Source organism: Scyliorhinus canicula, chromosome 5 (genome assembly GCF_902713615.1).
Source record: "Scyliorhinus canicula chromosome 5, sScyCan1.1, whole genome shotgun sequence".
NCBI classification, from domain to species: Eukaryota; Metazoa; Chordata; class Chondrichthyes; order Carcharhiniformes; family Scyliorhinidae; genus Scyliorhinus; species Scyliorhinus canicula.
In genome coordinates, this window is record NC_052150.1 from 61,955,082 (window position 1) to 61,974,541 (window position 19,460).

Consider the following 19,460-nt stretch of genomic DNA (forward strand, 5'->3'; position numbering starts at 1 on the left):
GCTCTATGCAGCACCTTAAATTGAATGAGGCTCAGTCTCGCACACGAGGAGGAAGAGTTGACCTTCTCCAGTGCATCCGCCCACGTCCCGTCTTCTATCTGCTCTCCCAGCTCCCCTTCCCACTTGGCTTTCAGCTCCTCCCCCGATGCTGCTTCCGCCTCCTGCATTATCTTGTAGATGTCTGATATCTTCCCCCCTCCGACCCAGACCCCCGAGAGCACCCTATCACTCGCCCCCTTACTGGGGAGCAGGGGAAACCCCTCCACCTGCCGCCTAGCAAATGCCTTCACTTGTAAATATCTGAACATGTTTCCCGGGGGGAGCTCAAACTTCTCCTCCAGCCCTCCCAGGCTCGCAAACCTCCCCTCTATAAACAGGTCCTTCAGCTGCCGTATGCCCACCCTGTACCAGCTCTGAAATCCCCCGTCGATGTTCCCCGGGATGAATCTATGGTTCCCTCTTATTGGCGCCGCCAACAGACCTCCCATTTCACCCCTATGTCGCCTCCACTGCCCCCATATCTTGAGGGTGGCCGCCACCACCGGGCTCGTGGTGTACCTCGTGGGGGGGAGCGGCCATGGTGCCGTTACTAGGGCCCCCAGGCTTGTGTTGCCACAGGACGCCCTCTCCATTCGTTTCCAAGCTGCCCCCTCCCCTTCCATCATCCACTTGCGCACCATTGACACATTTGCCGCCCAGTAGTACCCCGAGAGATTGGGCAGTGCCAGCCCTCCACTGTCCCTACTCCGCTCCAAAAAGACCCTCCTCACCCTTGGGGTGCCATGCGCCCACACGTAGCTCATGATGCTACTCGTCACCTTTTTGAAGAAGGCCCTAGGGAGGAAGATGGGCAAGCACTGAAATAAAAACAAGAACCTTGGGAGGACCGTCATTTTGATTGACTGCACCCTCCCCGCCAGCGACAACGGTACCATGTCCCACCTCTTAAACTCCTCCTCCATCTGTTCCACCAGCCTGGAAAAGTTCAACTTATGGAGGGTCCCCCAGTTCCTTGCCACCTGCACCCCTAAGTACCTAAAGCTCTTTCCTGCTCGCTTGAAGGGGAGTCTCCCAATACCCTCTCCCTGGTCCCCCGGGTGTATCACAAAAACCTCGCTTTTGCCCAAATTTAATTTGTACCCCGAAAAGTCCCCAAACTCTGCTAATAGTTCCATTATCTCCGGCATTCCCCCTTCTGGGTCTGCCACGTACAGCAGTAGATCATCCGCATACAGCGATACTCGATGTTCCTCCCCTCCCCTAGTCAGTCCTCTCCACCCCCCTGAACCCCTCAGTGCCATCGCCAACGGTTCAATCGCCAGTGCGAAAAGTAGGGGGGATAGGGGACATCCCTGCCTGGTCCCTCGGTGGAGCCCGAAATACTCCGACCTCCTCCCGTTTGTCACTACACTCGCCGTCGGGGCCGAGTAGAGCAACTTCACCCACTTAATAAACCCTTCCCCAAACCCAAACCGTTTCAACGTCTCCCACAGGTACTCCCACTCCACCCTATCGAATGCCTTCTCCGCGTCCAGCGCTACCACTATCTCAGCCTCCCCCTCCACTGCCGGCATCATAATTACATTCAGCAATCTCCGCACGTTCGTGTTGAGCTGCCGCCCCTTCACGACTCATGGATTACCCCTGGCACACAATCCTCTATTCTAGCTGCCAGGATCTTTGCCAGCAACTTGGCATCCACGTTCAGAAGCGAGATAGGCCTGTAGGACCCGCACTGCACGGGGTCTTTATCCCGCTTCAATATCAGGGAGATCAGAGCCTGCGACATTGTCGGGGGCAGAACCCCCCCCTCTCGCGCCTCATTAAAGGCTCGTACCAGTACCGGTCCCACCAAGTCCACATTTTTCTTATAGAATTCCACCGGGAACCCATCTGGCCCCGGCGCCTTCCCCGCTTGCATCTGACCTATTCCCTTGACTAGCTCCTCTAGCCCTATTGGCGCCCCCAGCCCTTCTACCAGCCCCTCCTGGACCCTTGGGAACCTCAATTTGTTTAGGAAGTCCTCCATTCCCCCTCTCCTTGTCGGCGGCTCAGACCGATACAACTCCTTGTAAAAATCCCTGAAGACCCCGTTCACTTCTTGCCCCTTCTGCACTACCTTCCCGCCCCTCTCCTTCACTCCCCCAATCTCCCTAGCCGCATCTCGTTTGCGAAGCTGGTGTGCCAGCATCCTGCTCGCCTTTTCCCCATACTCATAGACCGCGCCCTGTGCCCTTCTCCACTGCGTCTCTGCCTTCCTGGTGGTCAGCAGGTCGAACTTGACCTGCAGGCTGCGCCGTTCTTCCAGCAGCCCCTCCTCTGGTGCCTCCGCATATCTCCTATCCACTTCCAATAGCTCCCCCACCAGCCTCTCCCTCTCCTGCCTCTCCTTTCTTTCTCTATGCGCCCTTATGGAGATCAGCTCTCCCCTGATCACTGCCTTCAGGGCCTCCCAGACCATCCCCACCTGCACCTCACCCGTGTCATTCAAGTCCAGATAGCTCTCAATGCTCTTCCGGACCCTTTTACACACCTCGTCGTCCGCTAACAGCCCCACATCCAGCCGCCACAGCGGGCGCTGGTCCCGCGCCTCCCCCATTTCCACATCCACCCAATGCGGTGCATGATCAGAGATCGCAATGGCCGAGTACTCAGCTTCCCGTACCCTCGGGATCAGCCCCCTGCTCAACACGAAGAAATCGATTCTGGAGTACACTCTATGGACGTGGGAGAAAAAGGAATACTCCCTCGCCCTCGGCCTACCAAACCTCCATGGGTCTACTCCTCCCATCTGTTCCATGTACCCCCTCAGCACTTCTGCCGCTGCCGGCCTCCTATTGGTCCTTGCGCTCGATCTGTCTAGCCCGGGGTCCAGCACTGTGTTAAAGTCCCCCCCCATGATCAAGCCCCCTGCCTCCAGTCCCGGAATGAGGCCCAATAGGCGCCTCATAAAACCCGCGTCATCCCAGTTCGGGGCATATACGTTGACCATCACCACTTTCTCCCCCTGCAGCTTACCCTTCACCATCACATACCTACCCTCCTTATCCGCCACCACCTCCTCCGCCACGAACGACACCCTCTTTCCCACCAGAATCGCCACCCCCCGGTTCTTTGCGTCCAATCCAGAGTGGAACACCTGTCCCACCCACCCCCTTCTCAGGCGAACCTGGTCCACTACCTTCAAATGGGTCTCCTGTAACATTGCTACATCAGCCTTCAGTCCCTTCAGGTGTGAGAATACCCTTGATCTCTTGACCGGCCCATTCAACCCCCTCACGTTCCAAGTGATCAGCCGGGTCGCGGAACGACCCGCCCCCTTCCCCTGCCGATTAGCCATGTCCTGTTCCCTGCTCGCCCCGGGTCGACCCTCCCCTTCTGACCCGCTCTCCATGGCGATGTCCCCCTCCCCCCACCTCTCCAGTCCTCCACTTCCCGTTTCTGGTCTTTTCAGCAGCAACCCGGTGTCCCTCCCTAACCCCCCTCCCCCCCCCCCAGGCTAGGACCCCTCCTAGCCGCGATGTACCCTCCATCGTACTCCCGTAAGTCAGCTGGTTCACGCTGACCCGGCTGCTCCTGCCCCACTCCGACTCCCCCCGGCTCGGGGGGGGGGGGCCTCCCCCCCCCTTGCCACTCCTCCCTGGCCCCGCTCCAGCGCGGGAAAGGTCGCCATTGCTAGCCACGCCCCGCACTCCTCCCCTCCCCCCTCCTCTGCCCCGCGCGCGGGAAAACAGGGGAAAGCCCGCGCTTTCGCCCTGCCACACCCCACCCCGCCATCCTCAGTTCCACCCCCGTCCCCGTCCATGCCTGTAAAAGAACCCCCCCTAGGAGCCCATATCCCCGATCTGCTCTCCCCCCCGTCCCACCTCCCCAACTTAACATTATAAATAACAGATAAATAACAAATAACAATGTACTTAACAGTCGCCCTCTACCAAACAGCATAAATAACCATAAATAACCCTGAATAACCGCAATAACAATAACTAAGGGAAGTTGGCAAAGGGGGAAAAAACATCAGAAGAAAAACCACAGCAAGAGTTCAAAATCCAAACAAAGAATTCAGCTGAAAGTACCCGAGCGGCTACGGCCGCCAAGTATCCCCTGGGTCTAATTCGAGTCCAGTTTCTCTTCCTGTACAAAGGCCCACGCCTCCTCTGGGGACTCAAAATAGTGGTGTTGGTTCCTGTAGGTGACCCACAAGCGCGCTGGCTGCAGCATTCCGAACCTGATCCGTTTTGCATGTAGCACCGCCTTCGTCCGGTTGTACCGGGCCCGCCGCTTTGCCACCTCCGCACTCCAGTCCTGGTAGACCCTCACCGTCGAATTCTCCCACTTGCTGCTCCTTTCCCTCTTGGCCCACTCCAGCACTCTCTCACGGTCGCTGAGTCGCTGGAACCGCACCAGCACCGCCCTCGGGGGCTCATTTGCTCTTGGCCTCCTAGCCATGACCCTGTAGGCCTCTTCCAGCTCCAGGGGCGAAGGGACGGCCCCTGCCCCCATCAGGGAGCTCAGCATTTCTGCTACATATCCCGGGAGGTCTGACCCCTCCAGGCCTTCTGCCAGGCCCAAGATCCTCAGGTTCTTCCGCCTCATTCGGGTATCCAGCTCCTCAAAACGGCTCTGCCATTTCAGGTGGAGTGCCTCGTGCACCTCTACCTTTCCCACGAGGACCGTGGCCTCCTCCTCCCTCACAGTCATCTCCTGTTGCAGCTCCCGAATCGACGCCTCTTGGGTCGCCTGGGCTCCCATCAGCCTGGTGGTCGTCGCATTCATTGACTCCAAGAGCTCCATTTTCAGCTCCGTAAAGAAGCGCAGGAGAGCGGCCTGCTGCTCCTCCGCCCATTTCCTCCATTCCTCGGGTGCTCCACCGGCCGCCATTTTGGTCTTCTTCCCCCGCTTTTTTTTGGGAGCTGCTGTTGCTTTCTTTACCACCCCACTCCGGGTACCGACCATAAAGTTGGTCTGGTTCTCTTCAGGGAGCCTTCCCCCACCGGGATTTGTCCTTACAGCGCCGTTGGGGCCCTCCAATCGGCCCGAAAACACCTTTGTAGCAGGAGCAGCCAAACGTGCGACTTAGCTGGTCATAGCCGCAACCGGAAGTCCTTTTTGCTCTGTTTACGGGTGGGTTTGTCTGTTGGGTATGGTTGTGGGGTAGGTGGGGAGTGTTGGGGGTTTGTGTTCTATATGTTCTCTTCTGTACGGGGCTGGGGATTGAGGGGAAACTGGATTTTGGGGAACTGCGTCAGAAGGGTGGGGTGTGGCAGTGTGAAAGCGCGGGCTTTCCTCTGGTCTCCCGCGCTGCGGGGCAGGGGGGTGGAGCTTGCGATGGGGGCAGGGCCTCTACGGGTCTTCTTTCCCGCGCTGCAGTAATGCCAAGGAGGTGTGGCAAGAGGGGGATGACCCCAAGCCGGGAGGGGATAGGTTTTGGCGGGAGCTGCCGGGGTCAGCAGAAGTCAGCTGACTCACGGAAGTACCATGGAGGGTGCGTCGCGGCTAGGAGGGGTCCTAGCCTGGGGGGGGGGGGGGGGGGGGGGGGGGGGGGGGGGGATATCGGGTTGCTGCTGGAACGACTAGGAAGGAGCTGATGAGGGCCGGGGGGGAAGAGGAGAGGCGCTTTCGCCATGGGGAACGGGTCGAGCGGGGTGTGCTGGCCTGGGGCAAACATCTGCCAAGCTATGGCTAGTCGGCAGGGGAGGGGGGCGGGTTGCCCTCTGATCCGGCTGATTACCTGGAACGTGAGGGGGCTGAACGGGCCGGTTAAGAGAACCAGGGTGGTCTCCCATCTAAGGGGGTTGAAGGCGGACGTGGCTATGCTCCAGGAGACCCACCTGAAGGTGGCGGACCAGGTCTGTCTGAGGAAGGGGTGGGTGGGGCAGGTTTATCATTCAGGATTGGACGCAAAGAACCGGGGGGTGGCGATTCTAGTGGGGAAGAGGGTGGCGTTTGAGGCGGCTGAGGTGGTGTCGGACAAGGAGGGCAGATATATCATGGTGAGGGGTAGGCTGCAGGGAGAGACGGTGGTGCTGGTGAACGTATATGCCCCGAATTGGGATGATGCTGGCTTCATGAGGCGCTTGTTGGGCCGCATCCCGGACCTGGAGGCAGGGGGCCTGATCATGGGGGGAGATTTTAACACAGTGCTGGATCCCACACTGGACCGGTCCAGTTCAAGGACGGGTAGGAGACCGGCGGCGGCCAAAGTGCTGAGGGGATACATGGACCAGATGGGAGGGGTGGATCCCTGGAGGTTTGGGAGACCGAGAGCGCGGGAGTATTCCTTTTTCTCTCACGTCCATAGGGTTTATTCCCGGATAGACTTTTTTGGCCTGAGCAGGGGGTTGATCCCGAGGGTGCAGGATGCCGAGTATTCGGCCATAGCGATTTCGGACCATGCCCCGCACTGGATTGATCTGGAGATGGGGGAGGCACGGGACCAGCGCCCACTCTGGCGCCTGGATGTGGGGATGCTGGCGGAGGAGGAGGTGTGTAAGAGGGTTCGGAGAAGCATTGAGGGGTATCTGGATACCAATGATACGGGGGAGGTCCAGGTGGGGATGGTCTGGGAGGCTCTGAAAGCAGTGATCCGGGGGGAGCTGATCTCCATCCGGGCCCACAGGGAAAGGAGGGAGGGGAAGGAGAGGGAGAGACTGGTGGGAGAGCTTCTGGAGGTGGACAGGAGATATGCGGAGGCACCGGAGGAAGGGTTGCTGGGAGAACGGCGCAGGTTGCAGGCCAATTTTGACTTGTTGACCACCAGAAAGGCGGAGACACAGTGGAAGAGGGCGCAGGGCGCGGTATATGAGTATGGAGAGAAGGCGAGCAGGATGTTGGCGCATCAGCTCCGTAGGCGAGATGCGGCTAGGGAAATTGGGGGAGTGAAGGATGGGGGTGGAAATGTAGTGCAGAAGGGGACAGAAGTAAACGGGGTCTTTAGGGACTTTTACGAGGGATTGTACCGGTCGGAACCTCCGAGGGGGAGAGAGGGGATGGAGAGCTTCATGAACAGGCTATGTTTCCCAAGGGTTCAAGAGAGGCTGGTTGAGGGGCTGGGGGCGCCGATAGAGTTGGAGGAGCTAGTCAGGGGGATCGGGCAAATGCAGTCAGGTAAGGCCCTGGGGCCGGACGGGTTCCCGGCAGAATTTTACGAAAAATATGCGGACCTGGTGGGTCCCCTGCTGGTGCGAACTTTCAATGAGGCGTGGGAGGGGGGGGCTTTGCCCCCGACTATGTCGCGGGCACTGATCTCTTTGATCCTAAAACGGGATAAGGACCCCTTGCAGTGCGGATCATATAGGCCTATCTCACTCCTTAACGTAGATGCTAAGTTGCTGGCGAAGATCCTGGCTACCAGGATAGAGGATTGTGTGCCAGAGGTAATTCATGAAGATCAGACAGGGTTTGTCAAGGGGCGGCAGCTCAACACGAATGTGCGGAGACTGCTCAATGCTATCATGATGCCGGCAGTGGAGGGGGAGGCGGAGATAGTTGTGGCGCTGGATGCAGAGAAGGCGTTTGATAGAGTTGAGTGGGGGTACCTATGGGAGGTGCTGGAGAGGTTTGGATTTGGGGAGGGATTCATCAAATGGGTGAGCCTGCTTTACGCGGCGCCGATGGCGAGTGTAGTCACAAATGGAAGGAGATCGGAGTATTTTAGGCTTTATCGTGGGACCAGGCAGGGGTGTCCCCTGTCCCCCCTGCTCTTTGCACTGGCGATTGAACCGCTGGCCATGGCGTTGAGGGAGTCAGGGAAGTGGAGGGGTCTGGTGCGGGGGGGGGGGGGGGGGGAGGAGCACCGGGTATCGCTGTATGCGGACGACCTGCTGTTATATGTGGCGGACCCAGAGGGGGGAATGCCGGGGGTGATGGAACTGTTAGCGGAATTTGGGGGCTTCTCGGGCTATAAGCTGAACTTAGGAAAGAGCGAGGTATTTGTAGTGCACCCGGGAGATCAGGAGGAGGGAATTGGGAGGCTCCCCTTCAGGAGGGCAGTGAAGAGTTTCAGGTACCTGGGGGTGCAGGTGGCCAGGAGTTGGGGGGCTCTTCATAAGCTTAACTTCACCAGACTAGTGGAACAGATGGAGGAGGAATTTAAAAGGTGGGACATGGTGCCGCTATCGCTGGCGGGCAGAGTGCAATCCGTCAAAATGACGGTTCTCCCGAGGTTCTTGTTCCTCTTCCAGTGCTTGCCCATCTTTATCCCTAGGGCCTTTTTTAAAAGGGTGACCAGCAGCATCATGGGATTTGTTTGGGCGCATGGCACCCCGAGGGTGAAGAGGGTCTTCTTGGAGCGGAGTAGGGATGGGGGGGGCTGGCGTTGCCCAACCTCTCGGGGTACTACTGGGCGGCCAACGTGTCGATGGTGCGTAAGTGGGTGATGGAGGGGGAGGGGGCAGCATGGAAACGGATGGAGAGAGCGTCCTGTGGGGATACAAGCCTGGGGGCCCTGGTAACGGCGCCGTGGCCGCTCCCTCCCACGAGGTATACCACGAGTCCGGTGGTGGCGGCTACCCTCAAGATTTGGGGGCAGTGGAGGCGACATAGGGGAGAAGTGGGGGGATCGATGGAGGCTCCGTTAAGGGGGAACCATAGGTTCGTCCCGGGGAACATGGATGGGGGATTTCAGGGATGGTATAGAGTGGGCATTAGACAGCTGAAGGACCTGTTCATTGATGGGAGGTTTGCGAGCCTGGGGGAGTTGGAGGAGAAATTTGGACTCCCGCCGGGAAACATGTTTAGATATCTGCAGGTAAAGGCATTTGCTAGGCGGCAGGTGGAGGGATTCCCTTCGCTTCCCGCGAAGGGGGTGAGTGACAGGGTGCTTTCGGGGGTCTGGGTCGGAGAGGGGAAGATATCTGATATCTACAAGCTTATGCAGGAGGTGGAAGAGGCGTCAGTAGAGGAGCTGAAAACGAAGTGGGAGGGGGAACTGGGGGAACAGATCGAAGACGGGACATGGGCTGATGCCCTGGAGAGGGTAAATTCTTCCTCCTCGTGTGCGCGGCTTAGCCTCATCCAATTCAAGGTGCTGCATAGGGCCCACATGACTGGGACGAGGATGAGTAGGTTCTTTGGGGGTGAAGATAGGTGTGCCAGGTGCTCGGGGAGTCCAGCGAACCATGCCCATATGTTCTGGGCATGCCCGGCATTGGAGGAGTTCTGGAAGGGGGTGGCGAGGACGGTGTCAAGGGTGGTGGGATCCAGGGTCAAGCCAGGATGGGGACTCGCGATCTTTGGGGTTGGGGTAGAGCCGGGAGTGCAGGAGGCGAAAGAGGCCGGTGTGCTGGCCTTTGCGTCCCTAGTAGCCCGGCGAAGGATTTTGCTACAGTGGAAGGACGCGAGGCCCCCAAGCGTGGAGACCTGGATCAATGACATGGCGGGCTTCATTAAGCTTGAGAAGGTTAAATTCGCCCTGAGAGGATCGGTGCAAGGGTTCTTTAAACGGTGGCAACCTTTCCTCGACTTTCTGGCTCAACGATAGGGTACTGGGACAGTAGCAGCAGCAACCCGGGGGGGTGGGGGGGGGGGACGTTGATTATGTTGGCTTATTTTATTTAAATTTGATTTATCTAATTTTAATTTATGGTTAAGTTCTCTTGTTTTGGGGGGGGGGGGGGTGGGGGAATGTGATACATGTGATGTTACGGTATGGGGGGAATTGTGGGTGTTATGGGGCTGTTAGTTGCATATTACTGCTTTTTGCTATACTTGTTGTTATATTTTATGTAAAAAATTCCAATAAAAATTATTTTTAAAAAAAAAATCTAACAACTGTTTGGAAGTTTGTAGACAAGTAATGCCACCAACGTGCCTGTCGATATTATACTATCTACGCACTTCAATTATGATTGGAAACTATACTCGTATGTAATGCATTACGTAATCCTAATTATTAATTGGGAATGGACATGGATAATTTTTGAACAAATGTATTCATCTGAAGAATTTAAAGGCCGACATGGTGCTTCCGCAGGAGACCCACCTGCAGGTGAGGGATCGGACTAGGCTCCGAAAGGGCTGGGTGAGCCAGGTGTCCAACTTGTGAATGGGGGGGAGGGGCAGATTTGGGCGGTTTATGCAGCCTGGGCGGAAGGAATTTTCCTTTTCCTCCCCAGTACATAAAGTATATTCGAATTTCAATATTTTTATGATGGGAAGTCTCCCTGCCTGGGGTGAGGAAAGCTGAATACTCAGCGAAAGCCACCTTAGACCATGCTCCACATCTAGTAGATTTGGTATTAGAAGTAGGTTCGGTAGAGCGTCCAGCATGGAGGCTGGATATGGGGTTATTGGCGGATTTGGGGTTCTGTACATGGATATGGAGGGCGATAGATGAGTACGTGGGATTTAATGGGAACGGGTCTGTCTCACCCTTGGTTATGTGGGAGGCTATTTCACACAAAGCACAATTAGATAGGGAGGCTAGGGACGAATGCCAAAAGTTGGTAGATGACATCTTGGAGTACATCTTGGTACTCAAATGACTCAAACCCCAAGCTCTTGGCGAGCAGGTGCAGTTTGACCTGTTATCTACGGATAAGGTGGTGAGCCAGTTGCAGCGCTCAATGGGGGTTATGTGACAGTATGGGGAGAAGGCTTGCCAGTTGAGGCGACAGGCAGTCTCCCGAGAGATTATCCAGCTCAGAGGTTCAAGTGGTGTCCTCCCCGGACACAGTTAATGGAGCGTTTGAAACATTTTAAAACCTCGATAAATAGGAGCCGCCGGCGGGGGGTGCCCAGATAGGTTCGCAGTGGAGTCTGCAGGACAGCTGGCGCTATTACTCAGGATGTTTGAGAAGTCGGTAACTTCTGCCACGATGCTGATGCAAGCATCAATTTCACTTCTTTTTTTCTAACAAACAATTTTATTGAGGTAGTTTTTCGGCATTGTAAACAATTACAGACATCAACAAAAAGAAAGCAAAAAAGGCAAAAATGTGCAAACATCCACGTACATTCAATACTTCAATCGTAACATACTGCACACGCCCGCTCCTCTCCCATCGGCACTACCCGCCAATTTATCCCTCCTACTCTACTCTCTCCTCCTCCCCCCCACCCCCCAATGCTGATGCTCACTCTCTCCTGCAAAGAAGTCAATGAATGGTTGCCACCTTCGGGCAAACCCCTGTACAGATCCCATCAATTTCACTTCTATTAAAAAAGGATGAGGACTATGGAATGTGGGTTGTATCGCCCCATTTCTCTACTTAATGCGGACGCCAAGATACTGGCCAAGGTGTTAGAACTGAGGCTGGAACCATTTTTCTGCAGGTTATTGGGGAAGATCAGATGGATTTTGTCAAAGGCCCGCAATTGTCTAATGTGCAGTGATTGCTAAAATTGGTGTCCCGTCTAAGGGCCTGATCCAGAGATAATCGTCGCTTTAGATTCCGAGAAGGTATACGATAGGGTCGAATGGGGTATCCTTTTGTAGTCTTGGAGCGATTCGGGTTGGGACCCCAAGTTTGTGTCTTGGATATGACTGTTGTACAAGGCTCCAACACTTTATGCCGCCCCAATACCATGAGCCCAGGGCACTTCCAATTAAATAGAGGAAGGAGGCAGGGGTACATTATGACCCCCTCTTGTTTGCATTAGTGATTGAGTCTTTGGCCATCGCCTGGAAGAATTCAGGTAAGTGGAGGGGATGGAGCATAGGGTGTCCCTGTATGTGAACTATCTTTTATGTTATGTGAAGGACCCGATCACACCATGGGCAATATAATGGAGCTGCTGAGGTATTTTAGCTCTTTTTCATGATGCAAGCTGAACTTGGGAAAAAGTGAGTGTTCCCAATAAATCCCCCTGGGATGGGAGTTAATCTGGGGGCACTACCTTTTCGAATGGCTGGTTCCAGATTTCGGAATCTGGGGTCCCTGGGATTGGGCCCCCCTCTGTAAACTGAACTGTAGGAGCTTTGTAGGTTGGGTGAAGACTGATTTGCAAAGGTGGGATAATCATCCCCAGTCTTTGGCGGGCAGGGTCCAATTAATTAAGATGACCCCTTTGCTAAGATTTTTGATTTTGTTCCAGTGTTTGCCGCTCTTTCTCCCTGAACCTCTTTTGGGGAGTCAAAAAGTTGCTTATCTCTTTTATGTGGTCCGCAAGACTGCGAGAATTCGTGGGGCAGTCCTTCAAAGCGATACACAGGGGGCATAGCGTTGTCGAGCCTGATACTTTATTACTGGGCAGCTAATGCAAAGGTGGTGTTGGGTTGATGTAGTAACCTGGGAGCCATGTTGTTGCAGACAGAATTAAAGTCGTGTAGAGGGTCTGGTCTGGGGTCATTCACGACGGCCTCGCTCCCATTCTCACCAACAAAGTATCGGCAAATCCAGTGGTTGTTTCCACTTTGAAGATATGGAGACAATTCTGACAGCATTTTAAATTGGGATCAGTGTTGAAGCTGGCTCCCATTTCTGTGAATCATCTGTTAGAGCCTGTGGATGCCACTTTTGGGGGGGCTGGGAGGGGAAGGGGCTGGAGAGAACGGGTGATCTATCCCTGGAAGGACGTTTGCCAGTCTAGAGGAACTGGCGGAAGTTTGGGCTCTCGCGTTCAGATTTTTTCAGATATTTACAAGTTCGTAAATTTGCAAAACGGATTTTCTCGATATTCCCCATGGCGCCACCAGCCTCTCCAATGGAGAGGGTTTTTCCACTCCCAGGGTCGGAGGAAGGGAGCACGTCCAGTATTTATGGACCGATCATGTCAGAGAATTCAGTGTCGGTGGAGGTGGTTCAGGCTAGGTGGGAGGAAGAGTTAGGGCCCAAATTAGATGATGAGGTGTGGAGTGAGGCCCTGTGTAGGGTGAACTCCACGTTGCTGTGCGCGAGGCTTGGTTTGATCCAACTCAACGCAGTTTATAGGCCGCATCTGACTAATTCCTGAATGAGTTGCTTCTTTGCAAGGATGGAAGACAGGTGTGATCGCTGTTCAAGAGATGGGGGGAAGAGAAGGGAAGGGTGGAAGGGTTAGGCTACATTTTTAGGGTTTTATGTTTGTATTTGTGTTTTAGTCTGTTCTGTCATTTTGTATTATCTAAAATTTGAATTAAAATATATATTTTTTAAACCGAGGACTGAAAGAATTTCCACCACCTCGCAACATCACAGTTTCAGTGCTTCATGGAAATGATCAATCAAGTAGGAACATTCTTACTTAATTTGGCACCTGTAAATGAACCACTGTGACAATTACTTAGACAAGGCCAAGCATGGTGTTGGGAAGAAAATCAATATATTTTGTTTGAAAGATAAAAGTGATGCTCATTTCACCAGGCACAGTGGCTCACTATGATCCTGAACTGCCTGTAACAGTTGCCGTAGATCCATCATCTACTGGACTAGGAGCAGAACTCTTCAGATTCAGAGAGATGGTAAACATGGACCAGTGTACAAAATAGCTCGATCATTGGCTAAACTGGAACATTGACTGAAATGGAACAAATATACACTGTAATTCAAAAAGAAGCATTCACTTGTGAGAAATTTGCCGACTACATTTAAGCCTAAAGTTTACCATTGAGACAGAGCACAGGCCATTGGTTACATTATTAAATTCTCAGTAAATAACAAAAATGCTGCCAAGAATCCAGAGATCTCATTTGCGATTGATGAGATTCCATTCTGCAAGCAAACCTGCGAAGGAAAACAGTCATCTAAAAGGGACGCATTGTCATGCATTCCTGTCGACAAGCCTGAACAAAAGGATCTAAATTTTGCTGAATGTGTAGAGTCCTGTACCTCACTAACCACAACATTTCTACCAAGAACAACACAGAAGCTAAATTAAATTCAAACGGCACAGAAAGGCAGATGAAGTATGCAGGACTTCTACAGCAGCATTGCCAGACTGATTGATGACAACGGGGCATTCTCTGGCTGTGTAGCGCGGTGCAAACCCACTTTGTCGGGAAAATTGCCGGGAAGAAGTGTTCCAAAATGGGATTTGTGCTGGGCACATATCAGTTTCGGATTCTCCCATCCCGCTCTAGCTTTCTGGGCAGGAAACTAATCACAGCTAGTTTGCATTAATTTCAATCTCATTAGTCGATTGCAGCGGCGTTGCAGTATTCTCCCACCCCCAGTGGAAGGTCACCCGAGTGTGATTCACTACTGGTCCCTAAAATTGGCAGCCAGGCTCCATGGACTCTTAAGGGGGAACAAGGAGATGAGTACTCCTTTCCATTTACATCCAGAGAGCACAGGTTGGCATTGTCAAGGGGCAGAGCCTTAAGGGGGGCTGGAAAGGGGGAGGGGGGCTGGAAAGGGGGAGGGGGCAGGGCTGGAAAGGGGGAGGGGGCGGGGGTGGAATGGGGGGTGGGGTGGTGCCTGGAAAGGGAGGCCTTTGACGACCACATAGCGGGCCGTCACTCACTTTGGGGGATGGGGGGAAAGAGCGGTGGGATGACACTGATGGGGGGGAGGGGGGGTGGGGCTTTGCCAGCGAGAAGGGGTTGTCTTTGCCAGCGAGATGCAGGGGGTGGCGTCTCTGAGGATCCGACCTTGCCACTATTTTCTGGTCTTTCAGCTCGATACACCCCTGCTCCAAACAAATTTCTTAGTGTGAGTGGATTGCGATCTGGATCACGCTGATCTACCCCGCGGGAATTGCACCCCGTTTCCCATCAGAGACCGCACTTAAACACCTTTTGGGAGAATGCCGTCCAGTATGTAAGCTGGTTTCTGTCTCAACTTCCAAGGCAGCTGAGGTAAGGTCCTGCATTTTAAAAACGAGGTGCTGCTTGACCTGCAAATACGTGGGTGATAGATGAATGGTCAAGGTACAAGTAAGGACACGGACAGGTCCAAGGTACAAGTAAGGACATGGGCAGCAGAGTTTTGGATGTCCTCAAGTTTACAGAATATAGAAACGGGGCGATGTGGTAGTCACCACTGATGTATATATTGTATAGAGGATGTCGATGTAGGTGCTTTATGGTAAGGCCCTGTTCTACATGTACGGGGGTAGTTCCCTGCCTGCTGGCTCCGCCCAGTAGGCAGAGTATAAATATGTGTGCTCCCAGTACAGCAGCCACTTCGCCAGCTGCTGTAGGAGGCCACACATCTTAGTGTAATAAAGCCTCGGTTGCATCCAACACTCGTCTTTGTGTAATTGATCATACATCAGGCGGTCAGCCATGGAATAGTTTATTTCAATCTGAGCAGGAAGACACTACCTTCCTTGGTTTGTTTAAGAGATCAGATTCAGAGGAGCAATGAGTTTGGAATTAGGGAGTTTACAACACTGGAGCAATTCTGGAAATCGGAACAAGTCTTGAGGGATCATGTTCACAACTAAAACTGCTCCGGGCACCTATAAAACCATAAAGAATCAACAACTTAATGGGGGGAAAGAAAACCAGCAACAAAATAAAGCGGATAAATATAAATAGGATAATTTAGAAACATATTTATCAAAAGAGGCAATGACCTTTAAGAATCTAAATGGTGCTAAAAGATATTTGGCGGAGTTCCTTTGAATAAACTGAAAGATTCCCAAGAAATAAAAGGTCATATTTAATGATTGGTGCCAACCCACTTACCCGTGCATTACTGGATTACATCCTCTGGATCACTAGATAGTCTCCTTCATAATCGACTCACTGAAGTTTAACTCTTTGTCCTTGCACCCCACTTACTTGCCGAATACAACATCCACCATCAAGAGGCACACTCTCAGTGCATATGAAGTGCATTTGCTTACAAACAACCCACCATCACCACCACCACCCCCCCCCCCCCCCCACCCCCCCCACCACAAAGCAGCAATACACAGGGAAAGCGTGTTCCTCTTCAAAGGATTTCCCAGAGACGCCTAGGTTGCGGAATCTTCCTCTTTCACACAGCCTGACGAAAGCTCGTGGGGCTGAATAATACGGGGGTGGGCCCTTGCCCTGTCAGTGAGCAGAAAGATGAAAGATTTACCTGAAGCAGTGGAGTTGATGTTTGGGTTGGAGACGAAAGTTCCCATCCTGCTGACTCTCCGTGTCAGTCGCTCCCGCAGCTTTCACTTTGCAGCAACAACACTACCGTGTTCTGATGGACAGCTCACACGGCCAACCAGCTGTGGGCGGGGGCGAGCGCTGAGCCAACGACAACCTGCGCTGTGACGGGCCAGCCCTGGCGGCCCGAGTTCGAGCTCAACTTTAGTGAAATAGGAACTGAAGCAGGACGAGGCAGTAAACACTGCCCACAGCAATAAAGGGAGCAATCAACTTGAAGCTGAGCACAGGGCCCTTAAATCCCCCACTATGAAAGTGTAATATGGAATGGAACATTTATTCAGCAGTTTTTTTTCTTTTACTTTCATATTGATAGTGTAGATTGCTGAAAAACGGTTGCCAAACAATGACATTTAGAGAAATGCTCCAAATCTCTCGGTGACAAGTCAAAATCTGAGGGGGGGAGGAGCAAACAATAAAACCACATCCCCAGATGACTATTACCAAAACGTGGAATCAATAGTTAAGGTATTTTGATTAATTCTGGTATTTGATAAAGAATCTTCTCCCACCCTCCCTCTCCCATAATTAATAGGAACAGGAGTAGGTCATTCGGCCCTGCTAGCTTTGTTAATGTTGAGAGCGAAGGCAGAAAATGCCTTGGTAAATCCTCCCCTTTAAATATGGATGTTATGGAATATGAGGTAAGGTATGTTTATATTTAAATGTATGAACCTAATTTCATCTTTTAAAAAATTACATTAATTATTAGGTGTAATAATTGAGATGGTGCTCAGTGCAAACTTGCAGCTGATCCAGATCCATTCCGGATTTGGTGACTTGGAGCAAGAAGGAAATTGGAGTCCACCTCAGCCTTGACCTTATTGAATGGTAGAGCAGGCTAGCAGGGCTGAATGACCTACTCCTGTTCCTATTAATTATGGGGGGGGGGGGGGGGGAGAGAAGAGAAAGTCTCCTGGTTCATAAGAATTAGGAGCAGGCGTAGGCTATCTGGCCCCTCGAGCCTACTCCGCCATTCAATGAGATCATGGCTGATCTTTTGTGGACTCAGCTCCACTTTCCGGCCTGAACCCTTAATCCCTTTATTCTTCAAAAAACTATCTATTTTTATCTTAAAATACCTTTATCAAATACCAGAATTAATCAAAATACTTCAATTATTGATTCCACGTTTTGTAAATAGTCATCTGGGGATGTGGGTTTGTCGTTTGCTGAACCGGGATTTTGACTTGTCACCAAGAGATTTGGAGCATTTCCCTAAATGCCATTGTTTGGAAACAGTTTTTCAGCAATCTACACAGTCAATATGAAAGTAAAAGAAAAAACACTGCTGAATAAATGTTCTATTCCATATTACACTTTCATAGTGGGGGATTTAGGGGCCCTGTGCTCAGCTTCAAGTTGGCCTCTGTCCACCCCATCCTCCTTCCCCCCCGATTCTCCTCCCCCCCATTCTCCTCCCCCCCTATTCTCCTCCCCCCCATTCTTCTCCTCCCCCCCATTCTCGCCTCCCCCCCATTCTCCTCCTCCCCCCATTCTCCTCCCCATTCTCCTCCTCCCCCCATTCTCCTCCTCCCCCATTCTCCTCCCCCCCCATTCTCCTCCCCCCATTCTCCTCCTCCCCCATTCTTCTCCTCCCCCCCATTCTTCTCCTCCCCATCCCCCTCCCCCCTCCAGCCCCCTCCTCCCCATCCCCCTCCCCCCATCCCCCTCCTTCACCCCCATCCTCCCCCCCCCATCCTTTGCCATCCCATGCCCTGATGCCCTGACATGACCTCTGCCACCATCATCAAGGCCCTGCACAGTCTTTTCACCTTGTTCGGGTTCCCCACCTACATCCATAGCGATCGGGGTTCCTCCTTCATGAGCGACGAGTTGCATCAGTTCCTGCTCAGCAAGGCCATCGCCTCCAGCAGGATGACCAGCTACAGCCCCCGGGGCAACGGACTGGTGGAGAGGAATAACGCGATGGTCTGGAAGGCCGTACTCCTGGCCTTACGGTCTGGAAGTCTCCCAGTCTTCTGCTGGCAGGAGGTCCTCTCCGATGCGCTGCACTCCATCCGGTTTCTCCTGTGTACTGCCACCAACGAGACTCCTCACGAGCGTATGTTTGCCTTCCCCAGGAAGTCCACCTCCGGGGTCTCACTCCTGATGTGTTGGGTAAGCTGGGTCTGTGAGGACTGTGTTTACTGCAGTGGTGAGAGAGACAGGCTTCCAACACTTGAAGAAATGCAACTCGATTTTATTGAACACTTAACAACAATACATGCTTTAACTGTGGGTTGACACTATGCTGGCTTGACTGGAGACCTGAGGCTAACCTGACCAGACTATTTTACTACCACATGGTGTTTGTTCTAGTTGCTGCTCACGAGCACTGACTGTCTCAGAGGCTGGATCCCAAGAGAGCGGGAAAACTAGTGCCCTCTGGCTTTTGTAGTGGTTGTTTCCTGTCTGATGATTGGTTGCTGTGTTCTGTGTGTTCACTGGTCATCCTGTGTGTCAATCACTGCCTGTCTGCACTCCATCCTATACCTGGATGTATATTATGACAGCTCCCGTCCTGGCTGACAGTTCCCAGGGCCTGCCCTCCTCCGGAAGCATGCGAGGAGCCATAAATCAGATCCTCTCGTCGAGAAGGTCCTGCTCCTCCATGCCTATCCACAATATGCCTATGTGGCACACCAGGACAGGCAGCAGGACACAGTGTCCCTTCGAGATTTGGCACCTGCAGGTTCCCCAGTGACCATCACCACCACCTCCGACCCTACACTGTCTCCCTCCACCACTACCCAGCTACTTCAAGGTCTGGCACCCGCAGGCCCACCGGCGGCCATCACCACCACCCCTGCCCACACACCGTCCCCCACTCCACCGACTCAACAACTGCGTGAAGGAATCTACATTGGGAAATAATAATAATGTTTATTATTGTCAGAAGTAGGCTTACATTAACATTGCAATGAAGTTACTGTGAAAATCCCCAAGTCATCATACTTCGGCTCCTGTTCGGGTACACTGAGGGAGAATTCAGAATGTCCAATTCACCGAACAAGCACGTCTTTCGGGACTTGTTGGAGGAAACCGGAGCACCCGGAGGAGACCCACGCAGACACAGGGAGAACATGCAGACTCCGGACAGACAGTGACCGAAGTGGGAGTCGAACCTGGGACCCTGCTGCTGTGAAGCAGCAGTGGTGCTACGTCTCCAAAAGTCCAAGTGGTGCCTGTCTCTTTCTTGTTCCAGAGGCACAGTCCAATTTATCAACATTTCCTCTGATTAGAATTCCCATGAATTAAGCAGCAATGTTCTGTACTATCCCCAGTAAATTCTACAGACTAAGGCTCAATAGGAAGAAGATAAATATCTGGTAGAGCCCATATTCTCCAAGAAAAGCTGCGGTTTCATTGTAATCTCATATTTTCGTGACAAAGGAAAGACTGGCAGCTAATTTCCTTTGTAAAACTGCAGAACTTTGCCATTGAAGGG

The 19,460-nt window shown here is 52.9% G+C and overlaps 1 protein-coding gene across 1 annotated transcript in view; it reads right to left on the reverse strand.

Annotated features, from left to right (window-relative positions):
- LOC119966019 (inactive ubiquitin thioesterase OTULINL-like) overlaps window positions 1–16,044 on the reverse strand; it is a 108,684-nt gene extending 92,640 nt beyond the window's left edge. Inside the window, exon 1 of the mRNA XM_038797161.1 lies at window positions 15,933–16,044. Coding sequence (XP_038653089.1) covers window positions 15,933–15,978 — 46 coding nt within the window. The 5' untranslated portion in view covers window positions 15,979–16,044. The remainder of the gene's footprint in view (window positions 1–15,932) is intronic.
- Between the last annotated feature and the right edge of the window lie 3,416 nt (window positions 16,045–19,460).